Source organism: Zalophus californianus, chromosome 16 (genome assembly GCF_009762305.2).
Source record: "Zalophus californianus isolate mZalCal1 chromosome 16, mZalCal1.pri.v2, whole genome shotgun sequence".
Lineage (NCBI taxonomy): Eukaryota > Metazoa > Chordata > Mammalia > Carnivora > Otariidae > Zalophus > Zalophus californianus.
This window is the reverse complement of record NC_045610.1, coordinates 41,223,223-41,250,878: the sequence shown is the minus strand read 5'-3', so window position 1 is coordinate 41,250,878 and position 27,656 is coordinate 41,223,223. Positions and strand designations below refer to the sequence as shown.

Sequence of the window (27,656 nt, the reverse complement as noted above, 5' to 3'; positions counted from 1 at the left end):
CAATCCACTTGGCACCACATTCCCGCTATGAGAGGCCCCAGGGATGAGGTAGAAACCTTAATGAGTCACTGTGGGCCCATTATTCCCCGTCCTTCCCCGAACCCATCACAGCCTCAGATTCAGACACAGTATGTAAGAGGGACAGAGTCCCGGCTCAGGCCCACCTCCAGCCCATGGGACTCCCCACTGATCCTGTATAATTGATCCTATAACTGTTGCAGGCCAGGTACAGCAGGGGCTGGGGAAAAAGCTTGTCACCAGCCAAAAACCTGCTAGGAATTCCACTCAGCCCTGTCTCCTTTGCTCTCCTAAGTCTCTCTTCCCTCTTAGCTTTCACTTCTCAGATGATCACTGCAGGGGTGCAGGGGTGGGGAGATGGGGGTTACAGATAGAAGCACCCTGGTGACCAGATGGAACTAGGTATGGGCAGTTTTATGGCAGGCTGTCCCAGACAGGTTGATTCTCCAGCTCAGGCTCCAAAGTATGATTGTTGTTAGTGGGTGTCACAGGAACAACGTCTACAGCACAGAGGGCCTGAGCTTTGACTCCATATCAGGTTTTGAGTCGTGTTCCTGGGAGTTCCTGGGAAGCCAAGGCAGAGGAGATACCGGTCTGTGTTGGGGGATGGGAGTGGGCGGAAGCAGAAGTGGTCCTAATCCGTATTGAGGGAAGGAAAAAAATAGAAATAGTCCTGATCCATATGGAGGTCAAGGTGGGGGAGGCAAACAGAAGTGGTTCTAATCTGTATATATGGATGGGGAGAGCCAAAGCAGAAGTGGTCCGGCTCTGTTTTTGGCATCAGAGACAAGAGCTGGTTCTGATTGGAGGTGGGGGATGGCAGAGGTAGAGGTGATCCTGGTGTGTCTTGGTGTCCAGCCAAAGGAGGAGGGTCCTGGCTTAGGGCTGACAAGTGGCAGGAGCTCTCCCTTTGATCTCACCCAGTAGCCTCCAGAGAACCCTTCCTATGGCACTTCCATCACCTTCTCCGTCACAGAATGTCCCCCCCAGTCTGGCTCCCCAAGCTGACTTGGCCCGAGAAAAGTGCAGACAGGGGCTTCTCCGGTTTAGCCAGTGCTCAGGACTGCGGCCTCATGTGCATATTCATTCACACCATGTTTTTCCTTTTCCAATTCTGCACACACAGCCTTCTGCCCTCTTCCAGCGCTCTGCCACCTGCCTCCCCTCGGGGCTCCTGGAACCCAAGGTGACGCGGTTGGCAGGCCTGGCTTTAAAAAGTTCCCGGTCGGGCTCCGCCTCGCCGGCAGCCGGCTCCACCCTAAGTCTAAAATCCCAGGCGGCCACCGGCTCCTCCCAGCTCTGTGAACTACAAGTCCCGCCGTCCCTCGCGCGCGCTCTCCCGCCTCGCCCGTGTCCCCCACAGGCGTCGACTGTGAGTCGGCCAAGAGTGCCTCCCATTGGTCTCTCCGCCCTGTCAGTCACCTGGGAGTATTGAGGGGCGGGTCTGAGGTGGAGATCCGGATCCGGAGCGGCTGAAAGGCGGAAGTGGAGGCCGGAGCCTGGGACACCGCCGGGGGGGAGAGGAGCGGAGCCCGTCCGAGCCCCGGCCCCAAGTAACGCCGCCGCCCAGGAGACGCCGTGAGTGTGCCTGTCCTGGGACCTAGTGTCTCGCTCGCGTTGAAGCCTCTTCGGGGCAGCATTTCCTCCCGCCCAACGCCGGCTTAGGGGGATACTGACCCCTCCCCCGACCCGTAGCCCCCTCTTAAGGGGCTCCCCAGGCGTCGGGCCAAAGTGGGGGCCCTTCTTTCCTTCCCTTACCTGCCCCTTATGAGCCTTGGGAAACCCCCAGGGCTCTCCTCTGGCCTGTCCAGTCCAGTTGTGGGAGGGAGAGACCCCAAATTCTGCTCCCTCTGCTCCCAGAACTGGAGGAATCTTTCCTAGGTATGAAGGAGCTTGTCTTCCTTCTCTATAGAGGTGGCGAGGAGTGCTGTCTGTCGCCGTTTTCCGCCCCCCCCCCGCACCCCCCCGTCCCACAAAAACAATTGTTCCCTCCAGCCCTAGAGAAATTTTAGCTCGATTTCCTGGGGGGGCGGAGGGGTCCTGGGTGAGAGCCTTCCACACGCACAGGCTCCCACAGCTCCTCACTTCCTCTCTTTCCTCAAGCCAGGGAGCCAGCCAGGATCTCAGCAGAATTTAAAGTCTGGGCCACTTTTTAGGAATGAGCTGTCTTCTCCTTGTCTTGCCCCCTCCACCCCCAACCCTGTCCTCTAGTTATGTTGTTCTCTAGTTGTGTTCTCTGGAGTGTGTCTCTCTTCCTGCCTCTGAAAAATTTAGCTGAGGTTTGCTTAATCCTAGCTACAGATCACAGATCAGGGTGGATCTGCCCATTCATTATCTTCTCTCTCCCCTCCTCTCCCCCTCCCCCTGGCTCCAGGCTCAGCCCTGTCCTCCCCGAGCACGTGAGTGGTTTTCAAGCTGCTTCAGAGGGACTGCTCTTCCTGGGACTGCTGTCTGCTGGTCTTTAGGGAGTAGGGGAAAGACCAAAAATGAGGAGTGTGGAATTGAAGGGTCCTGGCCTATCTCTTTCCCACTCTCAAACACACACACACACACACCCCTCCTTGATCAACAGGTCTGTGCCACTTTTACCTCGTCTCAGGGCCTCTCCAGTCCCTCTGGGCTTGGAACAAACTGTAGATTACAGAGGAGTAAATTGAGACCACAGTGGCACCTCTGGGTTCTTAATATGCTAATTTTTGTAGCCCAAGGAATTCCCATGCATGCCAGAAAGTACTGATTCCCCCACTTCCCCCCCAAGCCTTTCCAAGAGGCAGCCTGTACTGACATCTGATCCTTGTCTATTGCTTGGGACTTAGGTGTGTGAAATGGCTGTTGTCTCAGACCAGCCTCGCAGGTTTTGTTATGTGGCCAAAGTACAGGCCAGAGACTGTACCTTAATGAGAGTACCCTGACTCTTTGAGGCCATGGCTGACCCTTGCTATCTACAGCCGAGGGAGGGAGGAAAGACCATGCAGTCTTTGGGAATTTCTGTAGCTCTTCAGTGTTCTGGGCCATCTTTACAGCCCTTACAGGTGCTAAACATTTTTTGTCTTGGGACCTTTTTAACTTCTTCTGGACAGTCACCAGTGTCTGACACCTACAAACTTTTGAGCTAGACCTGGGATGCATTCATTTCATTTTTTATTGGACAACAGGAAAGCCTACCTTAATTAGGGCCAGTGGTTGGATCACAAGCTCTCTATCTGTGTGGTCTTCTTTGGAGGGTCATTGGAGACTTCTTCGGCCCGCCAGGTTTCTCTAATCTGCTCAGCCTGTGCCTCTGAGGGGCAGGGCCAGAGAGGCCTGCCTGCTCACTGGCTGTTGGTCTCTAACCAAATTTACATCCTTGGTAGTGAGCTGTGGTTTCTGGAACTCTTTGGGAGTCCCAGGATGAGGCTGCCAGCCTTCTGAGGGGACCTTCTTTGTCTGGACACGCTCTCCCAGCTAGGATTCTGAAACAGGTTTTTTTTTTTTTTTTGAAGGAGAAGCTCTCCCTTTCAGGGAGACATGGAAGACATCAGTGCCCCGGGTAGTTAGGCAGCCACTTCGGGCATCCAGGGACTGTAGAGTTCCAAGCAGTGATCTGATGTTGCTTGGCAGAAAGAGGGAGGGCTCTGTGTGACACAGAAGCCTCTCCTCTCTTGCCTCTTCCAACTAGCTGGCCTTTCCTGCCTTCATACAATAGACAGGTGGTAACAACTGATTTTCCTTTTATTATTATTATTATTATTTTAAGATTTTATTTATTTAACAGAGAGAGACACAGCAAGAGAGGCAACACAAGCAGGGGGAGTGGGGGAGGGAGAAGCAGGCTTCCCACTCAGCAGGGAGCCCGATGCGGGGCCGGATCCCAGGACTCTGGGATCATGACCTGAGCTGAAGGCAGACGGTTAACAGCTGAGCTACCCAGGCGCCCCAATTTTATTATTATTTTTAAAAATTTTGTTTACTTGAGAGAGAGAGCAAGTGAGAGAGCATGAGCAGGGGGCAAGGAGGGGCAGAGGGAGAAGCTGACTCCCCGCTGAGTGGGGAGCCTGATGTGGGGTGATCCCAGGACCCAGGGATCATGACCTGAGCTGAAGGCAGATGCTCATCTGAGTGAGCCACCCAGGCATCCCAACAACAGATTTTTAGAAATCATTTTAAAGTTGCAGTTTTGGGGGCATCTGTATGGCTCATTCGGTTAAGCATCTGCTTTCGGCTCAGGTCATGATCCCAGGGTCCTGGGATCAAGTCCCACATCGGGCTCCCTGCTCAGTGGGGAGCCTGCTTCTCCCTCTCCCTCTGCCTGCCGCTGTGCCTACTTGTGCTCTCTCTCTCTGTCAAATAAATAAATAAAAGCTTTAAAAAAAATAAAGTTGCAGTTTTTTCATGCATGTTTCTCACAGGAAACAAAGTTCACACCTGTTCCTCACAGAGTCCTGGAAGATAGTGGGATTTGTATCTCCGTTTTAAAGACGATGCTGAAGGAATTTAAGTAGCTAGCTTTAGATCATCCAGTTTGAAAGCCGTAGAGCCGGGGCTTGGGACTTGGGATTCGATGTGCCTCATCTTCCCGAAGAGTGAGCCCTCCTTGGGTCTCTTTAAGGAATGAGCGTGCAGGATGAGCAAGCCGAGGCCCCAGGCAGACCCTTAAGCATCCCTGTCATTGATCCCCCTCCTCTGCTTCCATTTTCTTCCCCACCCTCCTGTCCTGGATCCCCATCTCCTCTGCCTCTGGGGACCATGGCAGTTATGAGTCCCAGGTCTCAGTACTCTTCAGGGCCTGACAGTTTGCTGACATCTGTACCATTAATTCTGAGAACCTGAAAGTCCTGATGGCTAGAAAATGAAAGTAAAAGTGAGTGGGCTCAGGGGTCTCTCTGGACAGGGTTATGGGTAGTGGGAGCCAGCAGAGGCGGCTTCTGCTTCTCCCCCCGATTCCCCTTGGTGCTACCGCTGCTTGCAGGTGGGAAGACCGTGGCTCTCCAGAAGGAGCTCCTTTCACTAGAATTTACATGGAAACAGCGAGATCATGAATTTAACCCCATGAAGCAAGTACTTCTTAGAGCCTTCTTCCTCTGACCCTTGCCCAGTAAACAGGTGGTATGGTAGGGGGGAAAGCGCAAGAGCTTTAGAGTCGGCCAGAGCTGAGTTGTCATCTGGACTCCCCCACTTACCAGTCACAGGGCCTTGGACTTGTTCCATGACCTTGTTGAGCCTCTCTTTCTTCCAGTAAAATGGGGATACAAAGTATTTTGCAGAATTAGAAACAGAGGGTGAAGGAGCTAGTCCCGGCCCTGGCACAGGATGGATGGACACAAGTAGCAGTTGTGCGGATTGGGGGGTTCTAAAGGCCTATTACAGTTCATCCCCAGGATTCTGATTCAGCGTCTGTACCAGGTGGTGCTGTGATGCCTTGTGCTCTGCTTGATGGTTTCACATGTTGTCTCATCTCATAGATACCGATTAAAATTGCTGTGCGTTGTCTGCCCATTTCACAGAAGAGAATGCTCAAGCCTTGGCTGTGCTTCTCCCACTGGGCTTCTCCGTCCCTGCTGGGGTCATGTGCTGTGGAGTCTTCTAGGCCCTTCCGTCTTCATCTTAAACATTTTTGCATTAAAAGAGTTCTGGATCTATTACAGATCAGAATGCAAAGTTTGCCTGAATCTTAAGCTAAAACAAGAAACTCAAAGAGAATATTTTGGTTGTGGCAGGCTGCTTTGCGTTCAATTCCCAGATTCCTAGGGTTTTGCATTTCCTCTCCCCTTGTTGGGGCTATTTAAGAAGCACTGCTTCAGGTAGGATTTATAAACTGGGATGGCACCAAGGTCGGGGGCTTTCAGGAGCCATGGCAAAGGAGAATTGGCATATTTCTTAAGGCCTTGTCCGAATGAATAGCCTGGTATTTTAGGAGAGTAGATTTCAGATTATATACCCACATCTCCTGTATATGGGAACAGTAAACAAGTAAAAGTGCACCTTTTTGAGCTTTGCTTCCTGTACTGACTCCTTAATCCTCAGGACAACCCCAGGAGGGCAGTACTGTGTTTCATACCCTTGTTAAGGTGGGGAACTCGGCAGTCAGGGCTCAGAATCCAGTCTGTGCTGCGATCCCCATGCAGCACAGCCCCTCTTCCCCCATCTCTGGGCTCTGTGCTCTTCCCTTTGCCTGAAGGGCTCTTCTTCCCCTCCCCTGCCCGGGAGCGGCATCTCCAGACTTTGCTCTCCAAGCACAGGTGGAAAGTCACTTCCTCTGTGAAGCCTTCCCTTCCCCCAAGGAGGCTGAGGGCTTCTCTCCCCTCTGCACTTTCTTCTTAGCACGCCTTGTCTAGTGCATGAGCCCTGTAGGGGCGCGGATCATGTCCTGTTTTATCTGTGCATCCAGTCCTCGCATGGTCTCCAGCATGGACGTCCCCTTCTGCGGCTGTTAAAGGAAGGGGCAGACATTCCTAGGTGCCCTTGATGCACATGGCTGGTTCACGTCCTTGAACGCGAACTCTCTGAGCTCACACAGCGTAGACCTGGTGAACCCGCGAGTCACTCGCATCCATCTGACCCCAAAGCCTGGGCTGTATCTTTGGCCTGTCCTCTAGCAAGTTGCTCACAGACCAAACAGATGAATGGGATGAATGTTACAGTGCAGATGACACAGGGGTGGGGATGGGTCACAAACTGAATTTCCAGAGGGGAGCGATCTCCCAGTCTCAGTCTTTCCGGTGAAGGGTTTCGTCGGGAAAGGGAGGCATGGCTTTGGGCATCCACAGTTCCGTGGGCCACCTTCTACAGCACGTGTATCTGGTAGCTAGGCTTCTGCAGCTTCTTGTGGTAGGGCGGCACTGACGCCAGGCTAGTACTTAGCGAGGATCACCGGGAGTGACTTTTAACTCCGGTCCCTGGGAGCTGCTTTGCATATCTGCATAGGCTCGTTCTTGAGACAGTGGCGGGTGGCAGCTGCATACACCGGCAGCAGTGAGAGCAGCCTTGCTTGTGGAACCTACTGGCATGGCCTTTGAACTCCCAGGCCCCGGGCCTGGGGAATGCAGTTCTGGGGACTGTTGGTGAGGCTCGCCCCTCTTCCCGCACGCCCCCAGGGCAGCTCCGTGTAGAGTTAACCTGTCTTAGGAACGTGAGTGCATGGTCACTGGAGTCCTTGAATCTCATTTTGTCACAAGACGAGCCACTGCCTTTTTTTTTTTCTTTTTTTTAAAGATTTTATTTATTTGAGAGCAAGAGAGAGAGCACAAGCAGGGGGAGTGGGAGAGGGAGAGGGAGAAGCAGGCTTCCCGCCGAGCAAGGAGCCCGACATGGGGCTCCATCCCAGCACCCTGGGATCATGACCTGAGCTGAAGGCAGACGCTTAACGACTGAGCCACCTGGACGCCCCTCTTTTTTTTTTTTAGATAAACTTTATTTCAGGGTAGTTTTAGAACAAGTGCACCCCGTAGTACAGTTTCCTCACCTGCCCACTGTCCACCATTATTAACATCCTACGTTAACACTGTACATTGGTCACAATGGATGAATCAGTTTGGATACATAATCATTAATGAAAGGTCTATACCTCATTCAGATTTCCTTACCTTTTTCTGTTCTAAGATCCCATCCAGATGCCGCACTGCATTTAGTTGTGCGTCCTTAAGGCTCCTCTCAGCTGAGACAGTTTCTTAGACTTTCCTTGTTTTTTTTTTAAAGATTTTATTTATTCATTCATGAGAGACAGAGAGAGAGAGGCAGAGGGAGAAGCAGGCTCCCAAGGAGCAGGGAGCCCGATGCGGGACTCGGTCCCAGGACCCTGGGATCATGACCTGAGCCGAAGGCAGACGCTTAACTATCTGAGCCACAAAGGCGCCCAGACTTTGCTTGTTTTTAATGAGCTTGGCCGTTTTGAGGAATACTGTTCAGGTATTTTTTAGTGTGTTTTTCAGTTGGGATTTGTCAAATGTTTTTCTCACGATGACACTGGGGTTAAGAGTTTTGGGGAGGCAGACGACACAGGTGATGCACCGCTGTCATCACGTATCGAGGGCACATAAAATTAACATGACTTATCACTGTTGTCAGCCTCGGTCACCTGGCTGAAATGATGTGGGTCAGGTTTCCCCGCCATGAAGTCACTGTCTCCCCTCCCCTTTCCGTACTGACCTCTTGGGAAGGCAGTCATTCTGTGTAGCGCACACTTGAGTGTGGAATGGCGCCCCTCTCCCTGAGGGCAGTGTATCTGCATGAATTACTTATATTTGCAATTCTTGTACAGGGGAGATCTGTCATCCCTCATTTCTTTCTTTCTTCATTTATTTGCAATGGTGTGGGCTCGTGGATATTTATTTTCACCTTCAGTTTATAATCCAATACTACTTTGTTGTATTACTCAGATTGTTCCAGGCCTGCTCACGGGGAGCGCTGTCAGCACTCTTGGGTCCACCCCCATTTCATTTTGTGAGCACTTCTCCACTTCTCGGCACTGCAAGAAGCTCCAGGCTTACTTTGCCTATCTCCTGTCCCAGTCCTAGAATCGGCTGTCTTTCGAAGACCATACTGTCTTTTTAGTAACGAGTTCCACTAAGTATGTTGATACGGAGCTGTGTGCATGGGTTCAAGCTGTGTCTCCTCTTGGTGGCTAGTCACCGATGACACCAGAGTTAGACAAAGTGGAGATGCCCCCACCCCCCCCGGGAGATGTGGGTGTGTGAGAATCCTGGTAGTTGACCCCGGTAGCAGGGCCATTGCTTCTCGACTCACCCATTCATACTTCTTGTAACCCTGCCTGATGCTTTGACTGACCCAGCAATTGGACTGATCCAAAAATGGTTAGATGTTTACTCTGGAGTTTACTATCCAGTTGGGAAGATGAGATACATCATCATCCCGTATTTCAGGTGCTACGTTCTCCAGCCCAACTTTCCAGGGCTCTGGGTCTTGTAAGAGTCCATGTGGTCTGGGCCAGCGTTCTTTTGCTGCCGTTCAAAAACAGACCTCCCCTTCAGGAGGGTTTGTGGCTCTAGGCAGGCCCAGGGCAGGCTGTCACTTTGAGCTGTGATCCTGAATCACTGAATAGCTTAAATCCTTCTGTTGTACTGTCAGCCCTCTGAAGACGTGTAACTTGAGCCCTTCTGGAAACACTAACTTGGGATCTTAACAGGAGTTGGTTTACAAGCCCCTAGTTGTTCTATTCATAGCTGCATGTGTGTCCCCTTCAGGTGGCTCTGTCAGAGCATCCTGGGCGTGGGGGAGGCCGTGGGTGGCCTTCCTCACCCTGGCTGCTCTCCTAGGCATCATTGCTCTCTGAGCTGCTCAGAGGCTGTGGTGATTAATGACGCCAGTTTCCAAACCTCTAGCATTTCCAGCCTGGTTCTTTAAAAGGAACTCTGGTTTCTTTGTCAGCTGTCCTGGTCCTGTCCCCACCCCCTCTCCACAACTGAACCCCTTCTTCCCTTTCCTGAAAGAGGCTTTGAAATGGAAGGAAGGGTATTTGGGTTTTAAGATGCTCTCTCTTGTGGGGCTTTTTCTTTCTTTCTTCCTTTTTTTTTTTTTTTTTTTTAAGGGGTTATGGTTTACCTGGTTGAGGGCTCAACTCTGCTGATTTTTCTGGATCGTGGTGGTCCCCCCTCCATTCTTGTGGCTTTGGAAGCCAGTCTCCAGATAATACAAGGTTATGGTTATTGATAGGACTCGGGACATCAAGGGTAAGCGTGGTCCTTTTTCTAGGACACTGTTGAAAGTCGTTGTCTTAGTCTGTTCTGGCTGCCATACCAAAATGCCACAGACTGGATGGTTTATAAGCAAGGAAATTTCTCTCTCACAGTTTTGGAGGCAGGGAGTCCAAGATCAGGGTGGCAGCCAGCATGGTCAAGTTCTGGTGAAGGCTGCCTTCCAGGCTAACTTGTCACTGTGTCCTCACATGGTGGGAGGGGTGAGGGAGCTCTCTGGAGCCTCGTTTAAAAGGGCACTAATCCCAATCATGAGTGTGCTGCCCTCGAAGCCTAATCACCTCCCAAAGGCCCCACCTCCAGATAATATCACATTGGGATTAGGATTTCAACATAAGAATTTGAGGTGGGGGGGGGACGACACAAACATTCAGACCCTAGCAGTTGTCCTGTTTAGCATTCTCTCCAAATGAGGGGCATTGAAGAGTGGGGTCCAGGGAGACTACAAGTAGAGGAATGTGTGACTAGTGGATGAACATACTGTTTGAGGATCCACTTCCTTCGTAGGGACTTCCAGGGCCAGGGGCTTCTCTGCCCCAGCAACTTTACTGAGTGCTTGCTTGGAGCGAGGCCCTCCGCTGAGAGTCTTTCACGTAGCCCCTTCCCAGCAGCCCTGGGAGATGGGCGCACTAGTCTCTCCATTTCACATGTAAGGAAGTGGGGGCCGTGACACGGCACCAGGTCACCCTAGTACATGGTGGCCGTGGGAGTGGAACTGGAGTTGCTCTGACTCTGGCACTTGTGCTCTTAGCCCCTGTGCAAAAGGAACCTAGTCGGTCCTGTCGGGGGTAGTGAGGAGGCTCCTCGGCTGGGCTGTGGCTCTATGAGTGGGGGTGAGCAATTTGGCAGGTGGTTGTGGATTTAAGCCTTCAGCTGCCCCATCCCTTGCCAGACCCAACCAGGCCTGTGTTGCAGGCTCCATTCACCACATTTATGAGCACCTACTGTGTGCCAGGCACGATGTTAAGTGCTGTTAAAACAAAGGAAACCCAGGGACGCCCGGGTGGCTCAGTCGGTTAAGCGTCTCCCTTCGGCTCAGGTTATGATCCTGGGGTCCTGGGATCGAGCCCCACATCAGGCTTCTTGCTTAGTGGGGAGCCTGCTTCTCCCTCTGCCTGCCACTCTCCCTGCTTGTGCTCGTGCTCGCTCTCTCTGACAAATAAATAAAATCTTAAACACAAAAAAACAAAGGAAACCCTTAGTGCAGCCTTTGGGAATTTTGTTGTGAGATCCTTCTCTTCTGCAACAGTGCCCTTAATTTCTCTACCTTTTCACTCCCAATCCTTAAGCCCCCAAGTTCTCCAACCTCGTGCCACCCATAACAGCCTTATGATAATTTGGGGCCGTGGACGTATTAGCGTGATTCACTCACTGAAACTCGTTTAGACCCATTCATTGCCTAGTTTCTTCACCTGGCACTATTTCTGCATTTTGTTCAGCAAAGATTAGGAAAGAAAAAGTCAGTCTAAAACATTGTGCTTTGGTCTCCGGGCTCCTGAGAGCAGCCCTGGGCCCTCAGATCTGACAGTGGGAACTTTGACCTTGTTTCTTGTTCTTTGAGCAGCCTCTGATCACAGTGTATGTGATGTCTTAAGCAAGAGGAATTGGGTTTGCTGGTGTCTGACACTTGATTCTCTTTTCCCCATTCACCTCTCAAACACAATCTCTGCCCTCTGCTCTCTATTTAGGAGCTGAGGGCAGTGAATTAAATTGGCTTTCTTTTGTTTTCGGTTTTTTTGTAAAGACAGGAAGGGTTTGTGAGGGGTGTCAGTTGCACTTGTTGGTACGAGTAGCCGGATGAACAGGTGTTGCTGATGACCCTGACATTCACCAGAGGTTCTTGGTGTCTTTCTGGGCCTGGGCAGCAGCCGAAGTAACAGCTGTCCCGGCTGGTGCTCCTGGCCCCTGCAGAGACCCTCCCGAGCCAGAGGGGAAGATGGGCCCTGCATTGCTGAGATTCCAGTTAGAACCATCCTAAGCAAATAGTATAGTAACTGCAGGAGCAGAACCAACCAACACAGGGTAGTTGTGAGACTTGTGGGTCAGCAGAGACCCCTTGCCTGTCCTCACTGGCTTTCACATTACCCGTGCTCCATCCTGGGGCCACGGCAGGTTGTGGGTGGCTCTGGGAAAGCCCCTGTGCCTTGGCCGGCTCTCTTCTCATCATCTCACCTGGCACTGGCAGGTGAAGAGCTGGGTGGTGGGGTGTGAGCTGCCCCTCAGCCTCAGTCATGTCCCCACCTTGCCTTGTAGCTAGGTGTGGATTTGTGCTGCAGAAGGTGCCAGACTTCACACCGAGCTCTTGCTTGAGGCTTCTTATAGAGCTGCCACAGCCTTGCTGACTGGGGTGTGCTGAGTCGGAGACTGGGCCCTCTTAGGGAGAAGAGTCTCTTAGGAATGTCATTGTGAGTGCCTGGGGCCCCTGGTGCCTCTTAGAATCAGGAGGCAGGACTGAGCCTTGTGTGGTTGCAGCCGCAGGCAGTCCCCTGTGTGTCTGGCCTGCCTCACTAATCTGCCACCCAAAAGCTTGGCTCCTCTGTTGGCCAGCAGGACCCGGGAATGAGGATCTCAGAGCTGCCCAGTGACTCCTGGGGCCCTTCTGCGGACAGTACAGGCAGCCCACACTGACCAAGCTGTGTCAGCAGATGCGTGTTGTAAACCGCCGTCCCCCCCCCCCCTTCCCACCAGCAGCCTTCCTCCCTGTGGGCGCAGGAAGAGAGGGAGCAGGGACTGGAGGTTTCCATCCTCCGCCTGAAAGTTAGTGCTTGCTGAGTCGGCTTCTGTCAGCCTCTGGGGACCCTGTATTGTGGAGAGCTGAGAAAGCAGCGCAAAGCTCAGGGAAGGCTTTCTTGCTGGGCCAGAGCTCCGGGAAGCTGGGAGTCTGTCCCTCAAGGGTGGCTTCTGCCTAACTCAGCTTGGCATCTTTCTGCCCCGGGGGAAAGGGCTCTAGAGCCCCAGGTTCTGCCTGGATGGTGGGGAGGACCACTTGTTCATGTGCATCTAGGGCTTAAGCGTCCTGGAGCCCCCACACCCGGCCCCTTCTGCAGGTATTAGAGCAGTTAGTGGCCTCAGCTGGAACTCCTGTGGACTCCGCCAGGGCCCCGCTGTGGTGGGGGAGTCCCGGCAGCCAGCCCCAGAGGGGTGTTCTCATTGAAAGGGGAGTAAGATGAAACTGATCAGGTTAAGGGAGTTGGGCGGGCTGGGGCAGATTCAAGGGCCTGTTGCAGTGAGAGGGGAGCCAGCTCACTCAGAGACCCTCTCTGGGCTGTTTTACCTACCTCCCTCCCGGAAAGGGAGTCCTCTTACTGTGACCATGGAAACGCAGCACCCCTTCCCCTCCTGCTGCCAGCGCTCCTAATCCTGAAGCCCCTACTTATCGGTGGGATGAGGAGCCCCGGCCCTGGCCCGACACACCCCATCACCGTTCTCCCCAGATCTCAACCTGGGCTTTTAAGCTTCTGGCTTCCAGGGCCAAGATTCCTCTGTTACATTCCAGGTTGGGACACAGGTCCTCTGTGTTGCAATCCCATAGTCCTGGTCACACAGGAAAATGCTCCTCTCTTTGATTCCATCCCCCCGACCTGCATCCCTAAACCCCTTTGTCCTCGGCACACTCTGTGGACCAGTTGGAGAGTGCAGAGCGCCACTGTTGTAACCTTTCTTCTCACTGAAAAGACATAAACGTCGCCTTCTCTTTTTGTCGTGAACCTTGAAACAACTTTAAAATTCTTCAGCCCACAGTTAAATACAAATACATTCTTAGTATGTGTGTAGCAGTCCTATTTGTATTGAATCCTTTTTGCTTGCGCCTTGTTAGGTGGGTACCTTTGTTCTGTCTCGGTCTTTTTTTTTTTTTTTTAATGTTTTTTATTTATTTAAGTAATCTCCACACCCAACGTGAGGCTCGACCTCATGACCCTGAGATCAAGAGTCGCGTGCTCCTCTGACTGAGCCAGCCGGGTGCTCTCTCTTGGCCCTCTTCAAATTCAGGCATCATCTTTTTTATCATCTTTATTATTCTGAATTTTGTTATACGATAGAGGAGGCAGAAGGTATCTTACAGGAGAGCTAGATTGGTTTCATGTCATTTGTAAGCTTTAATTTCTCACCGTTGTATGCAAAATTCTATACCAGAAACATTCCTTACCTTTTTATTGACCTGTAACCTACATGTTACAAGATTTACACATCTCAGTTGGATAGCTTGATGGATTTTTACATTTGTGTATATATGTGCGTCTACCTCCCAAATCAAGATAGTAGAATTTTTCCATCTAGCAATATTTTTTCTCAGTTTGATACAAACTCTGTTTTCCATTGTTAAAGCCATAATGCTATGAAAGCCTACATAGAAGGTGGCAGCCCCTCTTATTTGTAGTGGCTTTAATAACGCTGTTAATATTCTTGGGTTTTCTATCAGTGACAGGGGAGCTCTGCTAGAATTATGAGTCCTGGGCTTGGGCTCTGCCACCACCTGGCTATGGCCCTGGGCAGGCCACCTCACCTCACCTTCATCTCCTCTGTAATTGGAAAGAGGAGGATTAGGTCTTCAAGGACTTTGTGCTTTGACAACCAGTGAGTCAAAACTAGTTAGGCACTTAGTAGTACAATAAACCTGTCATTTGTCGGAGCCTCACCTCCAGCCTCATACTGTGTTGTACACACTATGTATTGTTTCATTTAACCTTTACAGCAACCCCATGCGATCAGTATTAAACAATAGCATTTTATAGATAAGAGACTGAAGCTGACAGCAGTCGCTTGTCTGACTTGGCCAAGGTCACTCGGCTAATAAACAGTGGAGCCAGGCTTTAACTAAATTCAGTTCCGTCTCCCAAGTCCTAACCTGCCACTTGTGCTAGGGAAGGATGAGTGGGTATCTCATGTGGGCTCATGGCTTGTGTTGCTTCAGACTTTTCTTCCCTCTGGCTCTGCCACCAGCCAGAGGCCCGGGTAGTCCTGCTGTGAGTCTGCCCTCTGGTCCTCTGTGCTGGTAGAGGTGATTTTCCCTCTCGGGGAAGAGCTGTGTTCTTGAGCTTACAGGTAAATCATCTCCTCCCCAGCTGATTTGAGCTTTTTAAGGTCTTCCACCTTTACCTTTGAACCTAATTACCTCTGCTCCTGTGCCCCACGTTTGGTTCTCTTTAAGCTAACAAATTGCTTCTGCTCTCATCTTTTCTTGCCCAGCTCTTGTGGTGGTAAATATTCAGGAATGCTTTCATCTAGAGTAAAGTAGAGCTGAAGAGTCACTGGCCAGAACTACCTTTAGGGGGCTCTGGGCGGGGTGGGGTCACTTGGTTCCCAGTCCTTCCCCCTCCCCTTCAAGGGCTAACCTTGAGTGAGCCCTTCTCAGCCTCTGGTCAACAGAGTCTGATTGGTTTCCCTAATCAGCTCACTATCCAGGCTGTGCCAGGACTATCAGCTAGAGGAAGTCTCTGAAGCAAACAGGAAACACGAGAGACACCCATCAGCTGGAATTGCTCACCCTTTTACCAGGAAGGACAAAAAGTATGAAGTGGGTGACTTCATGGTTAGAGAAGAGACATTTCTAGTGGAGGCTTGGGCGAGGGGCAACAGTCCAGCAGCGGCTGGTGTCTTGAAGGCCTCAGTAGTTGAGTGAGGCCAGGAACCAGCCCCCACCTCCAATCTGAGCCACCTTTGTTGTTCATGGCGCTGATCTGGGGGTGCCTTACTTTCTCTTGCATTCCTGCCTCCTTCCTGTATCAGCTGTAGCTCGTGTGCTTGAATTGGCTGCTTAGAATACCTGGGGGAACTTATTTTAAAAACATTTTCTGGACTCCACCTCTAGAGATTTTAATTCAGTTGGCCGGGGTTATTTATTTATTTATTTTTAAGATTTTATTTATTCATTTGAGACACCAAGATACAGAGGGAGAGAGAGAGAGAGCATGAGCAGGGAGAGAGGCAGAGGGAGAAGCAGACTCCCCGCTGAGCCAGTAGCCCAATGTGGGGCTCGATCCCAGGACCCTGGGATCATGACCTGAGCCAAAGGCAGACGCTTAACCATCTGAGCCACCCAGGCGCCCCTGGCTGGGGTTATTTTTCTAAACGCTCTGGGTGATTCTGTTAAAGTTTGGTACCCACTTACCCATAGTGTCCAGAGTAGAGAAAAACCAGAGTAAGGAAGGAGCGGCATTTTGCTCTTTGTCTCTCTGCCGCCCTCGGCCCCAGAGCTGGCTGGTATATGTTTAGGAGCTCAGGTCCCTTCTGCCCTTGCATGTGCATTGTTGGGGAAAGTGTAGGGCACCCCCCAGCCCTTGCAATCGCTCCCATTTCCTGTGAAGTTAATGAGGTTGGGGATGGTGCTTATCCTCCATGGCCTCTGAACAAACCAAGGTTGAGATTTGGAGGGTGAGGGGAGCAGGTCATGTCAAGGAGAGTCTTTTGTCATGGGTCTGAAGCTCCGCCCATTTCAGCAGCTTCATGAAAATGTCCAGGAGGAAATCCATCCTACTTGTGTGTTTTCCCTGGTGTTGGAGAAACTGGTTTAAAAAATAAAATCTTTGGCTCATTCTGTCTCTTGTAAGAAACTCTGACAACAACTTTGGCTTTTTTTTTAATCATTTTATTTTTTTTTAAAGATTTTTATTTATTTATATGCCAAAGAGTGAGAGAGCACGAGCAGGGGGAACAGCAGAGGGAGAGGGAGAGGGAGAAGCAGGCTCCCCGCGGAGCAGGGAGCCCGATGCAGGACTCCATCCCAGGACCCTGGGATCATGACCTGAGCCGAAGGCAGACGCTTAACCCACTGAGCCACCCAGGCGCCTGGTTTTGTCTGAAAGAAGACTTTTATTATGGCATTTGTGGTTATAATGCCATCACCTGACTACCCGTGGACAGTTTTTGCCATTGGTTCAGAAGATTCCCCACAGTGAGACTCCCTCCCCCTGCTGGCAGGCCAGCTCAGTGCATGAATTTACCTTTGCTGCCTACGGGGGTGCATCCTCAGCTTCCCAGTCTTGGGAGCGGAGGGCATAAAGCTTCCTGGGGTTCTGGGTGTGGCCTTCGCCTGTCTTAAATGCCCCCTTCGTGTGCCCTTTGGGGCAAAATCAGCTTCCTCTGTGCTTTGTTGTCTGGGAGGGTTCAATACTTTTGTTCATGTGACCACCACGTGGGGCCAGGAAAACCACGAGGCAACGCAGGCTGTAAAAAGTACCATGTGTGTCTGCCCAGGTGTCTCTGGAAGTCAGGACCAGCATCCAGGCAGAACATGTCACCAGCCAGTGTGTGCCAGGCAGAGCACCTACAGCGCTTAAAAAAAAAAAAATCCAGGGGTGCCCAGGTGGCTCAGTCGGTTAGGCATCTGACTCTTGATTCCACCCCAGGTCATGATCTCAGGGTCGTGAGATCAAGCCCTGTGTCAGGGCTCCCCACTCAGCGGGGAGTCTGCTTCTCCCCCTCTGCCCCTCCCCCTGCTTGTTCTTTCTCTCTAAAATAAATAAATAAAAAAATCTTTAAAAAGATAAAAAAATTAAAAAAAAATACAGAGACTAGGCCCTCCAAACTTTCATCGGAACCTCCCGGGGCTGGCTGCACAGGTGATTTTGATGAGCAGACAAGTTCAGGAACCACTGGGTGAGAGTTATTTGACCCTCCTTCTGGCTTGTTAACAGTACCAGGTTCTGTCTGGGAAGGCTTGGAAACCCACTGATTGGATAGGGACAAGACTTTGATGTTATCTCTGTGTTTCTTGACTTGTGGGTGCTGGTTACTCCCCACCCCGGTAGCGCTCAGCCCCAGCCGCTTTGGTTTTGTTGGAATCGGGGACTTCATCTTCTCTCCCCATTCCTATATATCTCCTTCTGTAGTGCCCCAGCCACACTCTGCCTCCCAGCCACGATGATGTGTCACGTGGATTTGTGGTAATAACCAACTCGTAATTCCATTGTGGTTTCCCTCTGCTGCTGTTGCCCTGCCTGGCCCTGGGCGGCTCCTCCCACTGTTGGAAGTGCTCAGGGCCTGCGAGATACCTGTGACTGTCAGCTGGAGCCCCACCTTGCAGGCCAGCAAAGCGGGCCACGAAAAGGGGGTCTCACTCGCCAGCAACCAGAAACCAAAGACGGGGGGCGTTGTCTCCAGCATTCTTCCCATGGCAGGGAGATGGGCAGGGAGATAAAGGAGCTTGCAGGCCAGCTGCGTCCAGCTCTGTCACCTATATGTTGGATGGCCTTGAGCAAGGCATGTAACACCTGAGCGTCAGGCTCTTTATCTGAAAAAAAAAAAAAAAATTGGGAGATATTGTTTTAAAGCTTAAGGGAGATAACGGTTGTGCAATCACTCAGTAAATGTGAGCTGTCTCTGGAAATGATTTCCTTGGTGAGCACTCTGAATTCCCAGTATGTAAGTAGGCCTTGTGAGGAAGGCTCTCAAGCCGAAAGCCCTTAGGCCGCCTGGGTGGCTCAGTCGGTTAAAGGGGCCAGATCTTGATTTTGGCTCAGGTCATGATCTCCGTGTCCTGGGATCCAGCCGGCCTTGTGCTCTGTGCTCAGCGCTCAGCGGGGAGTCTGCTTGAGGATTCTCTCTCTCCCTCTGCCCCTCCCCCATGTGTGTGGGCACACGCTTGTTCACTCGCGCTCTCTCTCTCAAATAAATAAATCTTAAAAAAAAAGAAGAAGCCAGAAAGCCAAAAGCACAGACCCTGCCTCAAGGGGCTATAGAGTCATGCAGACATCAGTGACTGGGGTGAAAAGAGATGCCGTAAACTGTGAAATATGGTAGAACTAGCATTTCTTGTCCCTCATCTAGATCCCTCCCCCATTAGTGCCTTCCTGTATTGTTGGGGAAGAGGTGGCTCCCATTTCAAACTTCTTTTCCTTTGGCGCAGTCCAGAAAGGAAACTTGTTCCTGGCTAGTGAATCATTCTTCCTGAAGCTCACTTATTAAATGAGTTGCCAGGAGGACAGAGATGTGAAAAAGGATTTCAGATTGAACAAAGCAAGCCCTTTGCTGTCAGCTTCTTGCGTGAGCACAGCCCATGGCTTCCCACAGATCTATCCTTCTCTGCATTCACGCCCCCGTCCTCTGACTGCGGGGGAATGTACTCCCCTAGCTCAGGGGGCAGGTCAGGGCTGGACTTGGGATCTGGTTCTAGAGATGTCTCCTGCATTGATTCCATTATGCCAAGGGCAGTTGAATCAAAACTTTCTTTCCAGCTTGGGTTCAGACACTGTACAGATGCTCAGGACCAAATACCTCCTCTCAGCACCCATCTGTAAAACATTGTGTATATGTTCTAGTATTTTTTTAGTATAAGTCTTCTAGAGGCTTCTGAAGATAGGCTCCTCATCCTTCTTTGCACCTCCAAAACTATCGCTAACAGTGACTAAGCTGTCACCAGCTGCTGGGGGTGCAGGTCTCAGTGTCCCTTGTTTTGTCTCTGCCCTCCCGTACCTCCCCAGCTCTTTCCCTGCGTCACCCTCCGCCTCTGCCAGTAGAGAATGGAACTGAGGTCTCTGTTCATAAGGGAAATTTGGCAGCCGTTCTGACTGCCGGCGGAGCTCTTTGGCTTTGGTGTGTGTTTGGTTTTGTGTGTGTTTTGTGTTTTAATGTGTATGAGACTCCTGGCCCATCACAAATGAGAGAACTGAGGGAAGAGGTTCAGGATGGAGGAGCGAAATGAGGCTCTGATCCCGGTGCACAGTCCAGCCTCAGACTGAGAAAGTTGGTCGGTCCTTCTAGAGTTGGCAGGACAAAATGCCTATCTTGATAGCAACTTGCACTGGCCAGGCCCTGGTCCCTGAGTGCCCACAAGGTTGACCAAGCACCTTGTCTGAGGATGAGCTTTCTAATGGGACTCCCTGTGCCCTGGTCAGCCTCACCACCTGCTCTGGCTTTGCACAGAGGTGGGCTGTGATCTTAGCTACCGGACCACAAGTTCACTGTTTGTTCACCTAGATCTTGGCGTCTTTCCAGGTGGTTTTTTGGTACCCCAAGGAGGCTGTTAACTATCACTAGGCTTCCATATGCTCGTCCTCCCTGTGTGTGTTTGATTTGTATGCACACGTACATATTTGGGATTGGGAAGTCAGTATGTTTGCTCAGAACCATGAGCCTAAAGTTGGGAGACCACTTTCATTGCTCAGATGATTGTAGAGCAAATACATATGTAGTACATCCTAGCTAGGGCTCTTCTGCTAACTTCTGGGGCCCCGGGGGGCTGGGAGTTGGCCGGAGGGGAGGTAGTCAGCTCCGTCGGGGAGCGCAGAGGGAGAGACCTGTGATGGAAGAAGGCCTCACTGTGCGACCGTCTCTGGCCTGAGCAGTACTGCTAATTTCTCTTGCAGTTGGAGGTCCCCTCCTCACTCAGCGCCTCTTCACACAGCGCCGGCCCCCACCCCACGCTCACTGGTACCACTACAGCAGGACGGGCCATGGCGGGTCGGGGAGGTGCAGCACGACCCAACGGACCAGCTGCTGGGAACAAGATCTGTCAGTTTAAGCTGGTCTTGCTGGGGGAGTCTGCGGTGGGCAAATCTAGCCTCGTCCTCCGCTTCGTCAAGGGACAGTTCCATGAGTACCAGGAGAGCACAATTGGAGGTGAGTGGGCACAGGGGAGTGGGGGCAGCCTCAGGAATGCCAAAGAAATGCCTTGGCCTTGAGGAGAAGGGAGCCGCCTGCCCAGAGAGAATAAACAAGCCGGGGGCACCAGCACCTCTTCCTCACCTGGGCCCTGGAACCGAATCCAGCAGCTGGTCTCCCTGCCACAGTCCCAGCAATCAGCCATTAAAAAGTTAGCTCGTGGTCAAAAACTGTCTGCTTCTCCTAATTATGCCACTGGATCATTGTGTGGCCTTGGCTAAGACTTCTCCACTGACCTGGCCTCTGGGAGGGGAGAGGCTGGGTCTGGATCTCTGAGGGTCCTTCTTACTGTGCCAGGCAGTGCATCTGTCCTGGCCTCTCCTACTTTCCAGAATGGGGAAATGGCCTGGTGAGTGGGCCAGCGTTTCTGAAGTTGACCTTTACCCTTGAGGTCAGAGCCTGTCGTTGATTTCCCAGTAGTCAGCATTTAGCACGAAATGGTCTGGACTCAGTCCCCTGTCTCAGTGGCCAGGACAAACCTTGAGGGGCCAGGGCCGACCTTGGGCTTGAGTCATCCTTTCTCTACCCTCTTGGTAGGAGGTTTCCAGGCAGCTGGAAGCTAAATGGGCCGTGTCAGCAGTCTTCTGCTGCCTCCTCAGCACTCAAGTCAGGAGCCGGAGAGAGGGAAGTGAGGCAGTCCCCAGGCCCCTCATGGAGGTGGGGGGAGGGCAGATAAGGAGAGCAGGCTTCCACACAGGGCTCTGTGGGATCCTCTCTTGGGTCCTGGGACAAAGGGGGCTCCCACCTGCCTCTCCCAGCTCTGGGACTCCTCCTCTGAGCATATGCACAAGCGCCACAGGGCCCCTTGTCTCCTCAGGCCAAAGATAAGGTCATTGTGTTCCCTGAAGGTCGAACCACAGGGTGGCCAATCAGGAATGGGTCAAGGTCAAAACTCGGGTTGGTAGCTAGCCAGCATGCCTGGAGGTGGCAGGGGCAGCTGGGAAGCCAGCCACTCAGCCTCCGCCTGGCAGTAGAACAGCATGTACTTTCAGGCATCTCCAGTGTAGCTAAGTGTGTGACAGTGTCCTCAGGAAACCGAAGGCCAGTAACACCCCTGGGCTGGAGCAAACTGAGGGACTGTAGAGGTTTCCAGCTGGACTGTTCTCTGTGAGGGGAGGGAGGAGGAAGAGTGGGTGGGTGGGCCCACCCTTCTGTGTTTGGAGTCAGCTTTCCCCTGGGTTTTGCCACTCCTGCCCCTTGCCACATGCCTCCTCAGAGGCTGCTGCCTAAATGGCTCACGGGCAGGCTGACTTCCCGCCGCCTTTGCCTGGTGTGGGTCTGTAAAGCCTGTGTGGCCCCCTGCCCCCTCCACCCATGACAGAAACAAACAAGCTCCGCCTGCCCTGCTCGGGCCTGGTTTGGCTGCTGGGCTGGGGGCTTCTGTGGGCCCATCTCCGTAGAGGGCCTCTAATCGCCAGAGCCCAGACAGAGTTCTAGAGGCATGTGGGGTGGCTTCTGGAGCTCCTTCCTGCCTGTAACCCTGCCTTCCCTCTTCCAGCGGCCTTCCTCACGCAGACGGTCTGTTTGGACGACACAACAGTCAAATTTGAGATCTGGGACACAGCTGGACAGGAGCGGTATCACAGCCTGGCCCCCATGTACTATCGGGGGGCCCAGGCTGCCATCGTGGTCTATGACATCACCAACACAGTAAAGATTTCCCCTTACTTCTCGACACTTTATTCCTGGGTGGGGTGTGGGCAGATTTCCAATGTCATTTGGGGGTTTCTTACCAGAGTCTTCAGGGCCGTGACCTCTTAGACACCTTGGCTCTGCCAGTTCGAGCTTCTCTAGTGAGTGGCCCTGGGCAGAATGCCTCCTCTGTCTTTTTGACCTTCTGGCCTCATCTCCCCAGGATACATTTGCACGGGCCAAGAACTGGGTGAAGGAGCTACAGAGGCAGGCCAGCCCCAACATCGTCATCGCGCTCGCGGGGAACAAGGCGGACCTGGCCAGCAAGAGAGCTGTGGAATTCCAGGTTAAGGGGATGGACGGGACTTGGCAGGGCGGAGTAAGCCAGCTCCACTCGCAGTTCAGCCTCGCCTGCTCTGGGGGCTTTGTGATGGGCCAGGCTGGGAGGTGGCCTGGGAGCTTTGATCTGCTGTCCCCTCCTAACTTGAGCGAGGGCCTAAAGCAATTGTCTGCCTCTCCTTGCTCTTGTCAGTTGGTAACGTGTGTATGCGTAAGGATCGCTGAAGCTGCTGCTTATTTTTTGTGTAAACTCACTTTTTAATGAAACATACTGAAAAAGAATTACTTTTTTCCACATAATACATGCACAAATAAAATTTACACAGTACAAGAAGGTATATAGAACGAAATGTAAATCCCTGACCCAGAAACTCAATCTCTCTTCCCCCAAATTCATCAGTTTATTTTTCTAGAAATGTGCACATGTGTATGAGTCCCCTTTTTTTTTTTTTAAGATTTTATTTATTTATCTGAGATTGGGAGAGAGAGGGAAGGGGGGGGGAGAGAGCTGGGTTGGGGAGGAGCAGAGGGATGAGTACACTGCCCACTGAGCAGGGATCCCAATGCTGGGCTCGATCCTAGGACCCTGGAATCATGACCTGAGCCAAGGCAGACGCTTAACTGACTGAGCCACGCAGCTGCCCCTGAATCCCTTTCTTTACATAGATCGGAGTGTGCTCTATATATTGTGCGTTTTTTTTTTTTTTTTTTTTTTTACCAGGCCCTAACTGATGGACTTCTAGGTTGTTTGTAACATCAAAAGACTAGAAACAGCACTACAGTCAACATCCACATACTTTTGTGTTTTTTCTATATGTGCGAGTGCATTTGTAGGATAACTTTCTAGAAGTATTTCCTAGCTTAGTGATTTTGAAGAGCAAGAAGGCAGAATGGACCTAGGGAAACCTGAGTGAAACATCTGCCAATGTTTGTGAGCTGAAAGGTGCTGTACATGAAGTGGGGGCCTTGAGGTTATGGTGCAGGTGTCTGCGGTAGGGGGCACCCAGGGCAGGAGAGCCCTCAGCCTGAAAACCCTTGCATTGTCTCTGTTGTGTATAAGAGGAGATTTTTATCCTGGGCCCTGGCCCCTGCCAACTGTCATCATTTCCCTCCTACTCACTTTCTCACCTCCATCCAAATCAGGAAGCACAAGCCTATGCAGACGACAACAGTTTGCTGTTCATGGAGACATCAGCAAAGACTGCAATGAACGTGAATGAAATTTTCATGGCAATAGGTGAGTTGCTCGCCTCCTCTCCCCTGACCTGGGTCCTGTCACTTGCCTGCTGTCTAGTATGTAGTAGGTCTGTTGGATCCCTTTATCTGATTCCCAGATGTAGATAGTTCACCCCAGAAGTTTCTAAAGCCTGGGGCCAAAGTCTCTACATTTTACTTTCTGACCCTTCAGCTTATCACCCACCTAAAACCCTACGTGACCCTCCCCCTAACCTAATACTTAGGATTTTTAGGCCCATCTGGCTCTGTAGTGAGTCATCCTGCCCAGATTCAATCCTTGTTTTATTACTTAACTTTGTGGTCCTGGGCAGGTTATTTTATTTTATTTTTTTTAAAGATTTTATTTATTTGAGAGAGAGAGAGAATGAGAGATAGAGAGCACGAGAGGGAAGAGGGTCAGAGGGAGAAGCAGACTCCCCGCTGAGCAGGGAGCCCGATGCGGGACTCGATCCCGGGACTCCAGGATCATGACCTGAGCCGAAGGCAGTCGCTTAACCGACTGAGCCACCCAGGCGCCCCCTGGGCAGGTTATTTAACCTCTCTTTGCCTCAGTTTCCTGAATCACTCAGAATGCACGTGGCACATAGAAGCAGAGCCCTCAATGGGTTATCCCACATTGGGTGGTAAAAAGGCCAGCTTCCACTCAAATGGACTTGGAAGAGCATTGGGGTACCCCCACAAATGCATTTTTCCCCTCCTCTTCCAAACAGCTAAGAAGCTTCCCAAGAATGAGCCCCAGAATGCAGCTGGTGCTCCGAGCCGGAACCGAGGCGTGGACCTCCAGGAGAACAACCCAGCCAGCCGGAGCCAGTGCTGCAGCAACTGAGCCCCCCTTGCCTGCCCACTGCCCCCACCTCCTCCGCCTGACCGACCCGACTGGAATCCACTCTAACCAATCGCACTTAACGACTCGGGCTACCACTGGGTTGGGGGGGCAGGGGGAGGGGTCCGCCATGATTTCTCCATAGAATTTTGATCATAGGCCGGAGTGAGTTATTCCACCTGCACCTTTCTGTACAAATACTAATTCAATTTTAAGTCTTAAGTCACTTTTTTAATATATATGATCTGCTCTTCCCACTTCCAGCCCTTTCTACTGCTCTCCCACTCTTCCTTTGCTGGTAGTAGCCACGTGCCCCTGTTCCCCCCTACCCTTGTATGTGGGGAGGCGGGGGTTGGAGCAGTTACCCTTCTTTCCCTCTTGCTGAGTAGCAGACTCAGCAAGAGCATCCATATCCTTACCCATGTTTGGAGTGGGCTTGGTTCTGGGTGGTGGGGTAGGCCCTAGGGGTGAGGGAAGGGAGAGACAGCCCTTCCCTCAGCTGGCTGTCATCAGGCTGCAGCCCCCACTCACCCCCTGACTCACAGCTGGGGGAGAAACCACAGCATTACCACAGCATTATTGTGACAGCCACCAACCCTTTGCCCACAACCTGCCCACCCCCCCCCCCCCCGTCACCCTGACCTCTGGCTCTGAGCCCTGTTCTGACCAAATCACGATGATGAGTATTTGGGGGTGGGTGGGTAAGGGGGGGGACTGGGAGGGGATGGAACCAACTTTTTCTGTATTTTGTATTGTATGTTTTCTTCAACATGTAACCAATCAGTATCTTGTCAATATAGTCAGCCGATCGATCGACCTTCTGCTTGTCTTCCTTGTCTTTCTCTGGCAGAGTTTTATCAGATCATATCCGCTCTAGCTTACTTGAAGTTAATTTAAAATGAACCACTGAATCTTATGGAACAAAGGCTTCCCCCCCCAAAAGTGAGAGGATGCTGGTGGTCATGGTAACCAAGAGAAAGAGGCCCTTACTGGTACCAGCTTTAGGGGGTGGGGGTGGGGTGAGAGTGACCTGGGGCTGAATCTCACCAAGTTTGAAGTTGAGGGACCTGCGTTTGCCTTTTCCCCACCCCCCTCCAGATTATATTGGGGGGATGTGCAGTTTGTATTTGAAAATAGTTGGGCGCGTTCAGGGTGGGATGGCTGTAGACTGAAAATAGTTGGTCTCTGAAACACCAGAAACAACCTCTTTGGCTTTTTTTTGGTTAGTCTGTACCTTGTGAAGGGCTGGGTCCTCTCACCCTTTCCCAGGTGACCTCTGGAACCTTGAGCTGGTCATGAGGCCAAGGCACCGCCCTACACCAGGTCCAAGCCATCTGTCTGGTCCCTGGTCTGTCAGGGCCCTCTGCTGCTTGTGGAGCCTGGTGCCCCTGCAGGCCTCCTTGGCCCTCTGCTGCTCCCTGCTGGAGCTCTTGCTGTCAGTTGCCAGGGGCTGGGCTGTTGGTCCACTGAGGGCCCCCCCCCCCCCGTTCTCCCAGGGCTGCAGAGGCCTGATTCTTGGTGGACCACCACCTTAAAGTGCCTTTCCTGCCTCCCAGGGCCCCCCACTGGCCCTCTCTGTATCTCGTTATGCCTCAACCTCTGACCCCAGCCCCAAGAAAAGACCACAACACCAAGGCTGCTGCTGCACACTACAGTGGTTGTTTACTGGGTCAGGCTAGGTTGGCACTTCTTAGAGTCACGGCCCCGGACTCTCGGGGATGGGCCTTTTTGGGCTTCAGGGGAAGGCAGCGCCCGACACGGGCCTCGGACACACAGCTGGCCCGAGGGGGTCATACTGCAGGTCATGGGGGCGGGATCCAGGTCCGGCGGTAGTTGCATCTGCCGGTGCACCCTTTGCGCCACGCGGTAGCCGGCCCCATCCGGGCTGCAGCCCTCCAGTTGCCGCTGGCCGGTCACCATCAGACATTGGCCGTCCACTTGCACCACCAGCTCCTCGGGGGTAAAGCCGTAGGCATCCACCTTCATCTGGAAGCCATCCTCTGCGTGGACGTTGTTCCGCACAGCCGCCGCATCATCCCTGAGCAGCCGTACCGGCAGCGTGGCCACCTGGTTCTGTTCGGCGAGGGCGACGCTGGGACTGCGGGACGCCACCCGGCTCCCACTGGGGAGACCGCTACCGACCCGCTGCATCCGAAGGAGCAACTGCCGTCCAAGGGCGCGCGGCGCTGGGCGTGGCACTGCGGCGCGCACACCCCAGAGGCCCTCGCGCGGCCCCGCTCCGAGCACCCCGGCTCGGCTCCCCTGGGGCCGGCCCGGGCGGCCCCGCCACGCGAGTCCTGCCTCCACAGGTCAGGTTGTCAGCCGCCCTGGCACGCCGCTGCTGCTCTTGTCCTGGCGCCTGCCCCTTTCTCAGGCCCTTCCCCAGCTCCGGGCTGTGAGGCACCTGCGTAGGCTGAGGCTGGACGTGGGAGCCAGACCCTGGAGCGCTCACCAGCACAGGGCAGGGACGAGATTGAGCCGCTAGGCTCTTGCCCTTCCAAGAATCGGGCCTGAGGACAAGAAGGATTGTCCCCTGAACAGAGCCAAGCGGTTGTGGCCGTGGGGTTTTCCATTCTCCGAACGTCCTTTCTCTGACCCCGCACACGGGGCTTGGGAGGTGAACGCGGCTTCCTGGTTTCCTTCGTGCATCAGACCCTGGATCTACTGTGGCAGGCTCAGGTCTGGGTTCTGGGGCAAAATGAAGACGTGGGCCCTGCCCTCAAGGTGCCCACGGTGTTGTGGGGGGGTGGGGAGCCACTCACATACACTGGGATGTGCCCTCCTTTACTTCTACCTCATCCTCATCTCAGTATCCTGCTTCGTGACCATGGCCATCCTCTGGCGCTCAGTGCTTTTGTAACAATCCTTTACTGCTGAAGTATAACGTTATACAAAAAAGTGCACCATAGAGTACAACTGAATTATCCCACAGCGAGCACACCCGTGTAACCCCTTCACGGGTCAGGAAATGGAAGTGTTGCTTCTTAAATCTCCGCTGTAGCTGCAATTCTATGTCTGCAGACGTGTGGGACAGGGCCGGGGTGGGCGTGGGAGGGGAATGTGCCAGGAAGCCCACACAACTCCAGACCCCAGGGCGGCACTTCTAAACCCAGGCTTGGGAGGTGGGCAGATTCCACGATTCCCCTCAACAGAAGCCAGTTTTCTCAGATGCTTCTCCAAGTCCCCAAGAAAACAGCAATCTTCACTATCCCGGAGGCCTTCAAAGAGAGATTAGAAGTCAGAAGGAGCCAATCTGGGGTAATGGCTCAGGCTTCACTTGCTTGTCTGGGACCCAAAAACAAGACAGAAAAGTCTGGAAG

General features: G+C 52.5%; 2 protein-coding genes across 2 annotated transcripts; one reads left to right on the top strand and one right to left on the bottom strand.

Moving 5' to 3' along the window:
• The first annotated feature begins 1,463 nt into the window (after positions 1–1,463).
• Positions 1,464–25,157, top strand: RAB5C (RAB5C, member RAS oncogene family). The gene is made up of 6 exons (XM_027568473.2): positions 1,464–1,596; positions 20,012–20,264; positions 21,805–21,956; positions 22,162–22,284; positions 23,421–23,514; positions 24,224–25,157. The coding sequence occupies exons 2-6, from the start codon at positions 20,099–20,101 to the stop codon at positions 24,337–24,339; spliced, it is 651 nt and encodes a 216-aa protein (XP_027424274.1). The 5' UTR covers positions 1,464–1,596; positions 20,012–20,098; the 3' UTR covers positions 24,340–25,157.
• Positions 25,158–25,954: 797 nt separating this feature from the next.
• HSPB9 (heat shock protein family B (small) member 9) lies at positions 25,955–26,538 on the bottom strand. Its single transcript, XM_027567622.2, has one exon. It carries the CDS (start codon positions 26,485–26,487, stop codon positions 25,999–26,001), a length of 489 nt encoding a protein of 162 aa, XP_027423423.2. The 5' UTR covers positions 26,488–26,538; the 3' UTR covers positions 25,955–25,998.
• Between the last annotated feature and the right edge of the window lie 1,118 nt (positions 26,539–27,656).

Coding starts and splice junctions, on each gene's coding strand:
- RAB5C (XM_027568473.2), top strand. CDS start 20,099: ATGGCGGGTCGGGGAGGTGCAGCACGACCCAACGGACCAGCTGCTGGG. Junction 20,265..21,804: donor CCAGGAGAGCACAATTGGAG/GTGAGTGGGCAC, acceptor TCCCTCTTCCAG/CGGCCTTCCTCACGCAGACG. Junction 22,285..23,420: donor AGAGAGCTGTGGAATTCCAG/GTTAAGGGGATG, acceptor CATCCAAATCAG/GAAGCACAAGCCTATGCAGA.
- HSPB9 (XM_027567622.2), bottom strand. CDS start 26,487: ATGCAGCGGGTCGGTAGCGGTCTCCCCAGTGGGAGCCGGGTGGCGTCC.